This window comes from Alternaria arborescens, assembly GCF_004154835.1.
Source record: "Alternaria arborescens strain FERA 675 chromosome Unknown contig_15, whole genome shotgun sequence".
Lineage (NCBI taxonomy): Eukaryota > Fungi > Ascomycota > Dothideomycetes > Pleosporales > Pleosporaceae > Alternaria > Alternaria arborescens.
Genome location: NW_021167870.1, coordinates 229,741 through 241,063, shown reverse-complemented (window position 1 = coordinate 241,063; position 11,323 = coordinate 229,741). Strand labels below are relative to the sequence as shown.

Below are 11,323 nucleotides of genomic sequence, written 5' to 3'. Positions count from 1 at the left end.
CGCGTTTTTAGGCCTTTGCTTGCCGGTGAAGACGGAACGCTCGGGGATGTTCGTAGATGCCGCGGCAACGGCTTCAGCTTCGAGGTGTCCAGCTCTATAGTATAGAAACATAGCACTGTATAGTACCCCCTTGAGCGGCATATCACAGCGCTGAGTATCACGCGCGAGGCAATGAAGGAGCTGCCAAAAGCAAAGAAGCGTACATTCTAATGCCGCCAATGGGAAGCAATATGTAAGCGGAGAATAGAACAAGCCCCGCCACGCCTGCAAGACTAGCAGTGTTGCGCACAGCGGCTGTACGATTCATAGATGGCTGACGTCAATCAAGAATCATCCATGGATGTGCATGTGCGAGCACGGGATGCGAGACGTTGCATGGTCGCGTGCATTGACACGAATGCGGAAGTCGGTGATGTCGGCACCTAGTTCGGTTGTCGGGAGAACGCGATAGCAAACACGTTCGCGTTCCATATGCACAACGAGCGCGCTCCACAACGACTATCCGGCCCATCTCCGAACTCAAACAGACTCAGCCGACATGGCGGATATCACCGCAAAGCTGACGTCCGAATTGACAAGGATTATCGAATGTCCATACCCCCCTTCGCTATCCGTACGCATTGCCCCTCATCTTCTCAACGCCCTCGCGTCGCACCACTAGCCTGGTCTCGAGCCCGAGCACATGACTCGCTGCATATGCGTGCCATCATTGCTGAGCTGACGCGAGATTCCACAGCATCTATACGATCTTCTGGCTGGAGCAGACGTACCGACTATCCGATCATGTGTCCAAGACCGGTCACCATGTGCGGTGAACAGGCTGGCCAGGATCGTCTTCGATGCATTACCTTTGAATGCTTACACGTTGCGTGTGCTACATCTTTTGTGTAAGCAGCTTACCGCTGTCCGCTCCAACATCGGGGACACAACAAGAATTGACGAGTTAATTTAGGTCATGCGCCAGAATTTCGAGATGAATTACTGGTCCTGCAACCGACACTTCTTCATACTTTGCTGAAGAAGGCAAGCTCATCCAAGTCCGACTTTGAGCAGGTCAGTATACAAACTTAGAGGTATAATCCTGTCTAATTTCATGTAGCACGCCGAGCTATGTGTGCTTCTCCTCTCTCGTCCATTGCCCAAGGCGATTCCATTACCTGCTACAGCACAGACATTCTTCCTCAATGTTTTCGAACACGCTACCCAGCAACCGAACTACGATACACTACGTTCAGTGTATCGTATGCTCAATGGAGCATGTCGTCGGCTCTACAGCCTTCTTCCAAGGGACTCGAGACATCGGTTTGACACAGAGTTGTGCAATATACTCAGATCTAAGAGAGTTGTACAGTCTTCTATGTTATTCTTATGGGCGGAAGGTATAGTACTACTCACAGAGCATCCTGAAGAAGTTGAGAAATTGCAAAGCTCGTCTACTGATGAGGAACCGACATCTACGGAAAGGCTGAAGCAACATTGGGTAACACCGTCAGGCCAAAAGTTGTTCGGTTCAACCAAGGACTCTTACAAAACCATTGAACTAACCTGTTTGAACGTGGTGTGGGTTCTTCGAGGAGGGATCAAAGATGACGAGGCAGTGGAGGGTATACGCATCGCATCTAGAGCTTTACAGTCCATTGGCCAAGATGTAAAGGACAATTGGCATCTATCTAGCAGCTCGGCGGCCACCCTGTACAGCAAGTGCTTTTCCAAAGTACAGAGCTCTGATGCGAGTTTACCCGTTCAGTTGGAGGCTCTGTCATTCCTTGGCATACTTTCGAGTTCCCATCTGAGCTTACCGCAAGACATCGTCTCACGCTACGAAGCGTGTTTATTAGAAGCTCCTCGTATAGCAGAGCCCGAAAACTTTGCCGAGCTTCTTGCGGTTTCTCTGCCAGCCTTTGCAATGCATATCCAGGAGGAAACCATCTTGGCACTCGTATCAGGTATCTTAGCAGCGTGTGCTTCACAGCCGGGCTCCCGTGAGGCTTCTAATCTTATTGGCGCTATCGATGAGTTGGCCACTGCTACGATGACGTCTGGCATCCTACGAACTACTGTGCTGCGTGCACTGTCATCAAAGACTCTGCAAGAGAAACTTACGAACCTAGCCCATCCTACTGTAAGAAAAGAAGGTACCGGCTGCTACGCACATGCGGCATTGGTGCGTAGGCGATTAGTCGCTGCCACAATCGCTTCTCTACTCACCATCGCTCTTGCGGCGCAACCGGGAGAGTCGACGGTACCGCAAGCCGTCGTCACTGCTCTTATTAAGAAACAGCGAGACCTTCCTCCAGTGTTGAATGCTTGTTTGCACTCAATGGAAAGTTTGAATCAACCTTCAATCTCTCTCTTTGAAGAAGCAAGCACACAACACACAGGCCAGCATCTAGAAGATTGGAGAAGACGTCTCGATTCGGAGCTAGAAAGTCAAAGCAAATACCAGCGAGATGCCGTCATGCGCTCTATGGCACAGATTTGTAGTGATCTCGAGACGCGTTGCAACACAGTCGAAGAGCCGCTACGGCTAGAGAAAGAGAGGTCTGTGAAGCTCCAAGAAAAAACTGCTCATCTTGAAGAACAAATTGAGTCGTTACGCCAAGAAAGACAGGACTACATCGATCACGTAGACGGCCTGGACAAGGACTTGCAAGATTTGAAAGACGACCAACAGCAACTAGAGCAGCAAAAGTCTGAATTGACCAAAGAGAAGGATCAAATGTATTCCAGACTCCAAGACATAGAGACCTCTCTTGAGGCGTCAAAACGAGACGCAACCGAGGCTTTGAATGCCGCCCACGAAAGATCGAGCGCAGTAGAGTCAGAGCTTCGCTCAATGACACACCAGTATAAACAGGCCATCGACGCTCGTGATGAGAAGGTCCATGAGCTGAGCGTCACTATAGACCAGCTCAGAGAGTTTCAGGCGCAGCAGAAGAAAAACTTTGAAGATTTAACAACTCAGTGCGAGCAGCATCAGAATCGTAGCCACGAAGCAGAAGATTTGCTTCAAAAGGAACGAGGAAAGGCTTCTCGACAATCGGATGACATTGCACGACTTGAAGCACAAGTAATAGAACACCAGCATCAGTTGGAAGAAAAGGAAGCGGAGCTTGAGGACGCTCTTCGACAGTTACACGTCTTGCGGACAAGTTATCAAGAGCTTGAAGAATCATCGGCAGAAATGATGAAAGAGCTTGTAGCAAAGCATGCCAGCGATATGAATGCCACTGCTAGAAGAGCTGAAGACGAACGCAAAGAGTTAGAGGCTCAGCTGCACAATGCTCAGAATAGCGCTCGCCAAGAGAGACATGATCACGAAAAGACCCGTAGCGACGTTCAATTCCTTCAAGCCTCGATACCACCATTAGAGGCAAGAATCCAAGAACTCGAGGAGTTCTGCAGAGAGCAGGAAGAGGAACTGGAAGAATTCAGAACCGCTCAGAAAATGATGGCTATGCATCTGCGGCCGACTCGGCCTGCTTCTCGAACATTCAAAGAGATCGCTCAGCCCCAAACTGTACGCGAGCCGCGAACTCACAGACGGCGGAAGTCAGCTATCAACACTCAAGAAGGCATGCCAAAGGCTCAGGTGGATACCCAAGAACTACCTGACCAGGCCAATGAGCATGTCACAAATGCGTCTTTCGCCTCGTCTGCCGACTCCAATTCTTCACTAGGCGGCGGGCCAACACCCAAGCGTGCCAGACCAAGGCCAACATTCAAAGTGCCAACGATGCAAACGCCGTACACCCAAAAACCGGATTCGACATCCAAGCCAGTCTTACACTCACGTAACTTGTCATCAAGCAAGCGTGCTCTGAGGCCAGTATCGCCGAATCGCCGCCATACAACTGCTGAGTTCAAATTACCAGATAGTGAGAGAGAAGGCACAGCTAGCGAACTTGACTCAGTCAGAAAGTCCACAGGCAGCCTTCAGGCTTTTGAGCAGACAGATTTCGACATCGAAGATGAGTTTGCGACAGGCACGCCACTTACTCCAGGCTTTATGTCTGGGACTGGTCGTATGCCAGTGGAAGACGATGAGACCATGACTGAACTGTGAGCAAGGAGTTATAGCATAATATGACATGGTCAACCACTAAATCTGCAAACATTAAATAAGAACACTTTGATACAAGGTGCGTGAGACATTTGACAGTTCTGAGATACCCAACGGTCTATCCTTATTTAAAGTGTTAATTCCAACTTTACCCTCCGATAGCTTTACCTCAACACTAGCCTTATCTCCTCTCAATTTCTTTTCTTGATCTTGTCCTGATTCTTATACCCTACGGCTACCTGCTTCCTTCCTCTGCGCCTTCCCGTAACTCATCATTACATCAGCCATCATCTTTCAACTTCTCAGGTTGCTCCCCATTCGTAACTTCCTCATCTCGACTCAGACGTATTGTTGAGTAGTAGCTCTGGACTTGACCCCGCACCTTCCTCATCCGATTGCTCCTCTGAGGCTTTCTTTCCACCCCAGCTGCCCCATCACATCGCCTTGTCCGCTGCTGCTATCTCGACAATCCTTTCAGCTACAAGCCATCTTCTAGCCCCCAAATTCGAAGACTTCCGGTCTATTGTCACCACGCAAATATCGCGCACACCTGTCGCGACTCGCTCTTACCGGATGCAGAACGGCTATAAGCAAACGCTCGTCTAACTACCCATCCACCTCGAGCAAACAACGGCTTCCATCGTCTCATTCTGTTCTCCCAAAAGCCGGGTGTCGTTGGTCTACGCTTCCAAAATTCCCATAGTCAGCCGCTTCGGCACCGCTACATTGCGCCTTCCTTAAGTAGCGGTCACTGTCGATTTGGCAGCTCGTTACTGCTACCGACTGTTCCTACCGCCATTCCCTAGGGACCAGAGCGACGGCAAGTGCATTAACAAGCAAACATGGATCGTCATATTCTTAATCAAGGTCCCACTGTCTCGACTCCTGCTTTCAACAACAGCACTCCCACATCAACACAACCCTACGCTCTAGACCGACAACCGACTGGAAATATTGAACAGAAGTCGGAGACAAGCTCTAACAGTGAGAGGTCTTTCGTCGCCCGCAACATGTACCGTGGCAATCAACGCAGCGGCCCCAGCGGATTTCGTGGTGGTAGAGGTGGCGATCGTACATACTCCGACAGCTCTGGTAGTTCCAACGGCCATCACAACCCGAATCGACCGACGCTCAAGGCCAATCCAGGTTCAAATTCCACTCAGGTTCCTCACAATCGTGTAGCAACTCCCGAGCAGTTGGCCAATCCATCAGCCAGTGTGGAATCACCTGTTACGCCTGTCAAACAGATCTCTTCGTTCGACTTGAACGGCCACAACATCAATGAGACATACATTGCGGGAACCCGTACTGGATCAAACCCTCCTATCGTGAGGTCACCAATTACCAGCCCATCGAGACAGATTACTCGAGCATCTCATCAGTACGGAGATAACCGCCCACGCTACAACTCGGTCGATCAGCGCAACCTAAAGCGACCAATGCTGAGAGATGGAGCCCAGAATTGGGCCCACAACCAGGAAGGCAAGATCAAACTTTCGGGTATACCCAAGAACTATTGGACAAAGGACGTTTATCGCACGATGGCATCGTTTGGCACCGTCTTCAGCATCGATATGGTCCCTCGCAATCGAGACAATACCGCTTATGTGATCTTCCGGTAAGTGTACGTTCTATAGCATCACGTAAATTCTAACAACTCTTTGATAGACCTCCCCCTCCCAGTGTTATCCCACTTCGGAACCTACGTCTCGGTGCCGCTCTCATAGGATCCGAGACACTCTCTCCCCGTGTCAAGACCGTTCCTAGCCCTGCTAACCCCACAAAAACATACTATGAGTTCAACATTTTGCCATTGAAGGGGATCGATTTCGGCGTCAGGGTCGCAGAAAAGAGCATGAACGCTATGCGTACCTTAAGTTCGTCAGATGAAGCAGCCGCCGCCACAACAAACACCACAGGGGACTTCAAACCTTCCGTGATGCTGAACCTAACTCGCAAAGAGCTCGATATCCAGTTTCCTATCAATATTGATGATGAGCTGCGCAAGTTTCGATTTCGATTGCCAATCCCTCTACTCTCGCGTATCTACCAGACCACCGACGAGATCACGGGTCGACCGGCTTTGATCATTCCGTTCGACTCTCCACCACAGTTCTACATGCAGATGAAGGAGGGCGAATGCCTTGGGGATGGGACAAAGCACACCAGCTTCTCTAAAGACAAGTTCTGGGACGATTGGAGCACTTGGTTCCGAGCGACTGATGTAGTCAACAACTCGATTAAGAAGACGTTCCAGGATTCACCATTGATGAACCATAAGGATACCGCTATTATTGATATTGGTAAGTCTTGCTAGCATTTTTGATGAATACCCGACTGATTAATTCAGGCCGATGGACCACTTATCGCTTGAGCTTCGATGCAGCAGTCATAACTGGGCTCAAATTCAAGGAATTCAGTAATGCTCTTGCCGATCATGGCGTTATGATTGAGAACCTTGAGGAGTACACAGTCAAGGAAAAGGCTGCATCGCCTCTATGGTCTCTGCTACAGGAAGAGATATCCGGCACTCACCCGCATCTTGGATCGACGCCCACTTCGAAGGGATCATTATTCGATGACCTCTTCGCTGGCCAGATTCATCTAAACTTCCCAGTTCGGTATCAGCTCGAGGCTTGCCTGTCGAACGGCTACTTGGAAGAACATAACATGACGAGCGACTTCCTGGAGCAGCTCGCGGCGTTAGAGCCCTGTCGTGCTGTCTATATACTTGAGAAAGTAGTCGACAAACAACACACGTACTACGATCCGATGGAGATATTCAACATCCGGGTCAAACACCTCGAGAAGAAAGTTCCTAATTACTGCGTCCTCCAGCGATCGGTCACAATAACCCCAACCATGATGCATGTCGCATCACCTATCATGGAGACCTCTAATCGCATCATTCGTAAGCATGCTGCGGACAGTGATAGGTTCCTCCGAGTGAAATTCTCCGATGAAAAAACCGAAGGTCAACTCCGCAACATGCCAAACGGAAGAGCTGAAGCTACATTCGATAGGGTGCGCCGTGCCATGAAACATGGCATCGTTGTCGCAGGAAGATACTACGAGTTTCTAGCATCTGGCAACTCACAGTTTCGCGAACACGGCGCATACTTCTACGCACCTACTTCGTCTAAGTCTGCCGATGATATCCGTGTCGCACTAGGAGACTTCAGTCACATCAAGACTGTGGCAAAATTCGGTGCTCGTCTGGGTCAATGCTTCTCGACCACTCGCGCAATGCCAGACAACGTCAAGGTCATAGCTATTCCTGATATCACGCGCAACGGCTATACCTTCACAGACGGAGTCGGTAAGATATCGCTTTTCTTAGCTAAAATGGCTGCCCAAGAGCTCGGACTGCCATTCGATGCTCCGCCGTCTCTGTTCCAGTTTCGCCTTGGTGGTTGCAAAGGAGTGCTTGCACTCGATCCCAAGATCACTGGTCGTGAGGTTCACATCAGACCGAGCCAACAAAAGTTTGTGGCACCCCATCACGGTCTCGAGATCATCCGGTCGTCATCCCTTGCCACTCCATTCTTCAATCGTCAAATCATTGTCGTACTATCATATCTCGGCGTACTCGATTACGTTTTCATCAGGAAACAGCAAGAAATGATCAACGATTATGAGAACGCTATGGTAGATCAAAGGCTAGCTTTACAGAAGCTTCAGAAGCACATCGACATGAATCAGACTACCCTAACGATGGCGGGCATGGTACTGGATGGGTTCATGAAAGCCCAAGATCCCTTCATCATGTCTCTTCTCAAACTCTGGAGGGCTTGCACCATTAAAAATCTTAAAGAAAAGGCTCGTATCGCTATTGAAGATGGTGCATTTGTGCTTGGATGTGTCGACGAGACAGCAACGCTTCGAGGTCACATGAACGATCCCCAGTCTAGACTTGATGCTACGAGGAATGAGAAGATGGCAACACTCCCAGAGATCTTCTTACAAGTTGACGACACCAGCAAGAAGGGCCACTACAAGATTGTCGAAGGCGTGTGTATCCTGGCGCGAAATCCGTCACTGCATCCAGGAGACCTTCGAGTGGTCCGCGCAGTGAATGTGCCGATGCTCCATCACCTAAAGAATGTTGTCGTGTTGCCTCAGACTGGAGATCGAGATCTTGCCAACATGTGTTCGGGTGGTGACCTTGACGGGGATGACTACATGGTACTGTGGGACGCCGACCTGATACCCGAAATCGTCAACGCACCACCTATGGATTTCACGGCTGAAAAGCCCTTTGAAACCGAAGACCCAATCACCGCTTCGCATATCGGAGACTTCTTCGTCACTTACATGAAGAATGACTCCCTTGGACAGATAGCGCACGCGCATCTAGCACAAGCCGACTCCCAAGCTGACGGTGTAAACGACGAGAAATGCCTAGCCCTGGCCGAGCTGCACTCCAAGGCTGTCGATTTCCCGAAGAGCGGCTTGCCGGCGGAGATGACGCGTGAGTTAAAGCCTTGGAAGTGGCCACATTTCATGGAGAAGAAGTATGTTCCAGAGCACCGGATATATCATTCAAAGAAGATCCTGGGCATGTTATACGATCAGGTTCAGTTGGTAGACTTCAAACCGCAGTGGGAAAACCCATTTGATAAGCGCATCATAGATGCATTCGAACTCGAAGACGACATGCTCAGTAAGGCAACGGAACTCAAGGCATCATACGATGAGTATATGCGCCGGCTGATGGCCAAACATGGTATCCAGACCGAATTTGAAGCCTGGTCAGTCTTTGTCCTCTTACACAACCACGAAAGCAGGGACTACAAATTTGCAGAAGAATTTGGTAAGACGATCGGAGCCTTCAAGTCACAATACCGAGAGCAGTGCCGAGTTGCTGCAGGACTAGCTTTCGGAGGTATAGCCGACGGGGATGTTTTAGAGAAATTCGTTGCTGCAATGTATACGGTTACCGCTAAAGAGATGGAGGCGGCACTGGTCGAGTGCCGAACGAAGACGAAGACTGTGGGCGGTCAACAAGTTCGAGTGCGGCCTATGGAGCAGGAGCATATGCCCCTAATATCTTTCCCCTGGCTGTTTCCTAGTGAGCTAGGCAAGATCGCGAATGGCGGAACCATACGTCAGCCCGACTCTTTGATTACTCAAGTTATTCCAAGCCGACATAAGAAGCACGTCGGAGCGAGCATAGCTGCAGAGACTGAAATGGGAGTTGTCGAAACCGAAGCAGGAATCGCGCGTTATGGGGACTTGTTGGATCTGGACTTTGGTCTGAGCAAGGATGGAGGTGGGTGAGCCGAATTGAGGAGATGCGGTATTAAAAGAAACATGAGAGTTACAGCATGTCTGCCACATGATGCAGAGAAGTTTGGCTGGCGTTTATGGCTGGTCTTCAAGGCTCGTATGAAGTTGGATAGATCAAGGCTATGCGCGATTCGATTGTCAGCCATCAAAGTAGATAAAAAGAGAAAAGCAACAAAAAAAAGTAGAAAATAGAAAATCATGAACAAAAAACTCCTTGGTGTTGGCCATGATGTTGTCGGGGAACACAACAGTAATGAGGACGATGACGCGTGGTATCGATAAGCTGCACACGATGCGCAACTCGTAATTTCCTCTTGGTGCCTGCGTCACAATGCCACCCTCTACGCGCATACCACTGCTCCTACAACCCTACGTCCAGTTACCCCGCGACGATTCGATCCTCTTGCTCACGAGTACCCTTGGCGCCAGTGCGAATTGGCTGCTCATCCGGTTCCTCTGCAATGCGCTGAGCACCACGGCACCGCAAGATGGCGGGGGTGAGGGACACAACGTCGTCCTTGTGTCATGGATGAGAGAGCATGACTTCTGGAGGCAAGAGGCTAGAAAAGGCGCAGCCTTGGATGTTGAGAAGCTGGCTAAGGAGGGACGGTTCGCCTTTGTTGACGGACTGATTGCTGGTGGAAATGAGACCAACGACAGCAAGCCCAGCAGAGACTCGCAGAACAGTGCGCAGACATCACCACGAGCTACCGTGTCAAATGTGACACCAGTACAGAGAGGGCCACAGATTCTACCTGCACGAGGGCCGCCTGGACGAATAGTGCCTGCGAGAGGGCCGCCTCCATCAGCTCCAGCCACCAACACCCCGAGTGCGCCAGCGAGTGCCAGTCAGAGCACACCAGGCCGGTATGCGCTTCAGAGCCTCGAGACTGCCGATATCAAGACGACCATCTCTCGCGCCGTGGCCTCGCTAGCTACGTCAGCTACTCAACGAAAGACGCTCCTCATCTTCGACAACCCCGATCTACTCCTCGCGCTGAACCCGGCAATCACGCCTTCTGACTTTACCTCCCTTATGCTACAGCTTCATACGCTACCCAATGTATCGCATGTCCTCACGCATATACAGGCCGACAACCCGCTCCTCAGCCTCTCCACACCTCCCCAGCCACTCGAAGTGGCGCATCACAACCTGCTTGTCAAGTGCGCACACATGAGCAGGAGGATACTCGGCGTAAGGATATTGGACACTGGTGTTGCGAGGGACGTTAGCGGTGTGATACGCATTACTGAGCAGAGAAAGCAATGGTTTGACGTAGGTTTTGGTATCGAAGAGGACAAGGAAGGTGATGATGGCGGGAGGGGGAAGGAGTTCTTATATCAGGTCAAGAGCGATGGTAGCGTGCGGGTGTTCGAGCGTGGTGCTGGCGGCGAGGGCTGAGACCCTGCATCTCGCTGCCCGAGGAGTGGCTCGTGAAGCTACATCCTTCAAGGTCGCTGTAGGATCCTAGCTTCTTGTGGATGTGACACAAGGAAGAATATGACCGGAAGTGTTCTAGCTGCATAGGATATGCTGCTCGCCATACAATGGAACAGACACAAAACACCAATGCTTATTGTTCATTGTTGGAAACCAAGTCCACGGTCTCATAACGGACATACCCGAAACTCACATGATGTCGCAGCGCGTGCATGCATACATGCAACTATTGACCAATACGGAAGAGCTGACCATATCACCTGAAGCTCCGCGGCCCCGAATCCTACACCCAAATATCTACCCGTGAAATTCGGCGAGCGACTGACCAACGCGGTGCAGCGACGACTCTGGCTTTTGGAATTCCATGCAACCAACACAGCAAGATCATATCATCCTGCTGCAGTCATATGACTGCGCCGCTCGGAGCTCCGACTTATCACAGCTGTATGCAACAATGACCTCAATGCGTGCGCCACGACCCATTCCTCACACAACATTTGCGGCTTCATCCCATGCAGCCACAATCCTTT

General features: G+C 50.5%; 3 protein-coding genes across 3 annotated transcripts; all 3 read left to right on the top strand.

Moving 5' to 3' along the window:
• Nucleotides 1-1,357: 1,357 nt before the first annotated feature.
• On the top strand, nucleotides 1,358-4,066 carry AA0111_g6886 (hypothetical protein; the record flags this gene model as incomplete). The annotated part of the gene is made up of 1 exon (XM_028653157.1): nucleotides 1,358-4,066. The coding sequence occupies one exon, from the start codon at nucleotides 1,358-1,360 to the stop codon at nucleotides 4,064-4,066; it is 2,709 nt and encodes a 902-aa protein (XP_028505344.1).
• Nucleotides 4,067-4,905: 839 nt separating this feature from the next.
• On the top strand, nucleotides 4,906-9,343 carry AA0111_g6885 (RNA-dependent RNA polymerase 1; the record flags this gene model as incomplete). The annotated part of the gene is made up of 3 exons (XM_028653156.1): nucleotides 4,906-5,681; nucleotides 5,732-6,366; nucleotides 6,414-9,343. 3 exons carry the CDS (start codon nucleotides 4,906-4,908, stop codon nucleotides 9,341-9,343), a joined length of 4,341 nt encoding a protein of 1,446 aa, XP_028505343.1.
• A 340-nt stretch (nucleotides 9,344-9,683) lies between these two features.
• Nucleotides 9,684-10,754, top strand: AA0111_g6884 (hypothetical protein; the record flags this gene model as incomplete). The annotated part of the gene is made up of 1 exon (XM_028653155.1): nucleotides 9,684-10,754. One exon carries the CDS (start codon nucleotides 9,684-9,686, stop codon nucleotides 10,752-10,754), a length of 1,071 nt encoding a protein of 356 aa, XP_028505342.1.
• Nucleotides 10,755-11,323: the final 569 nt, after the last annotated feature.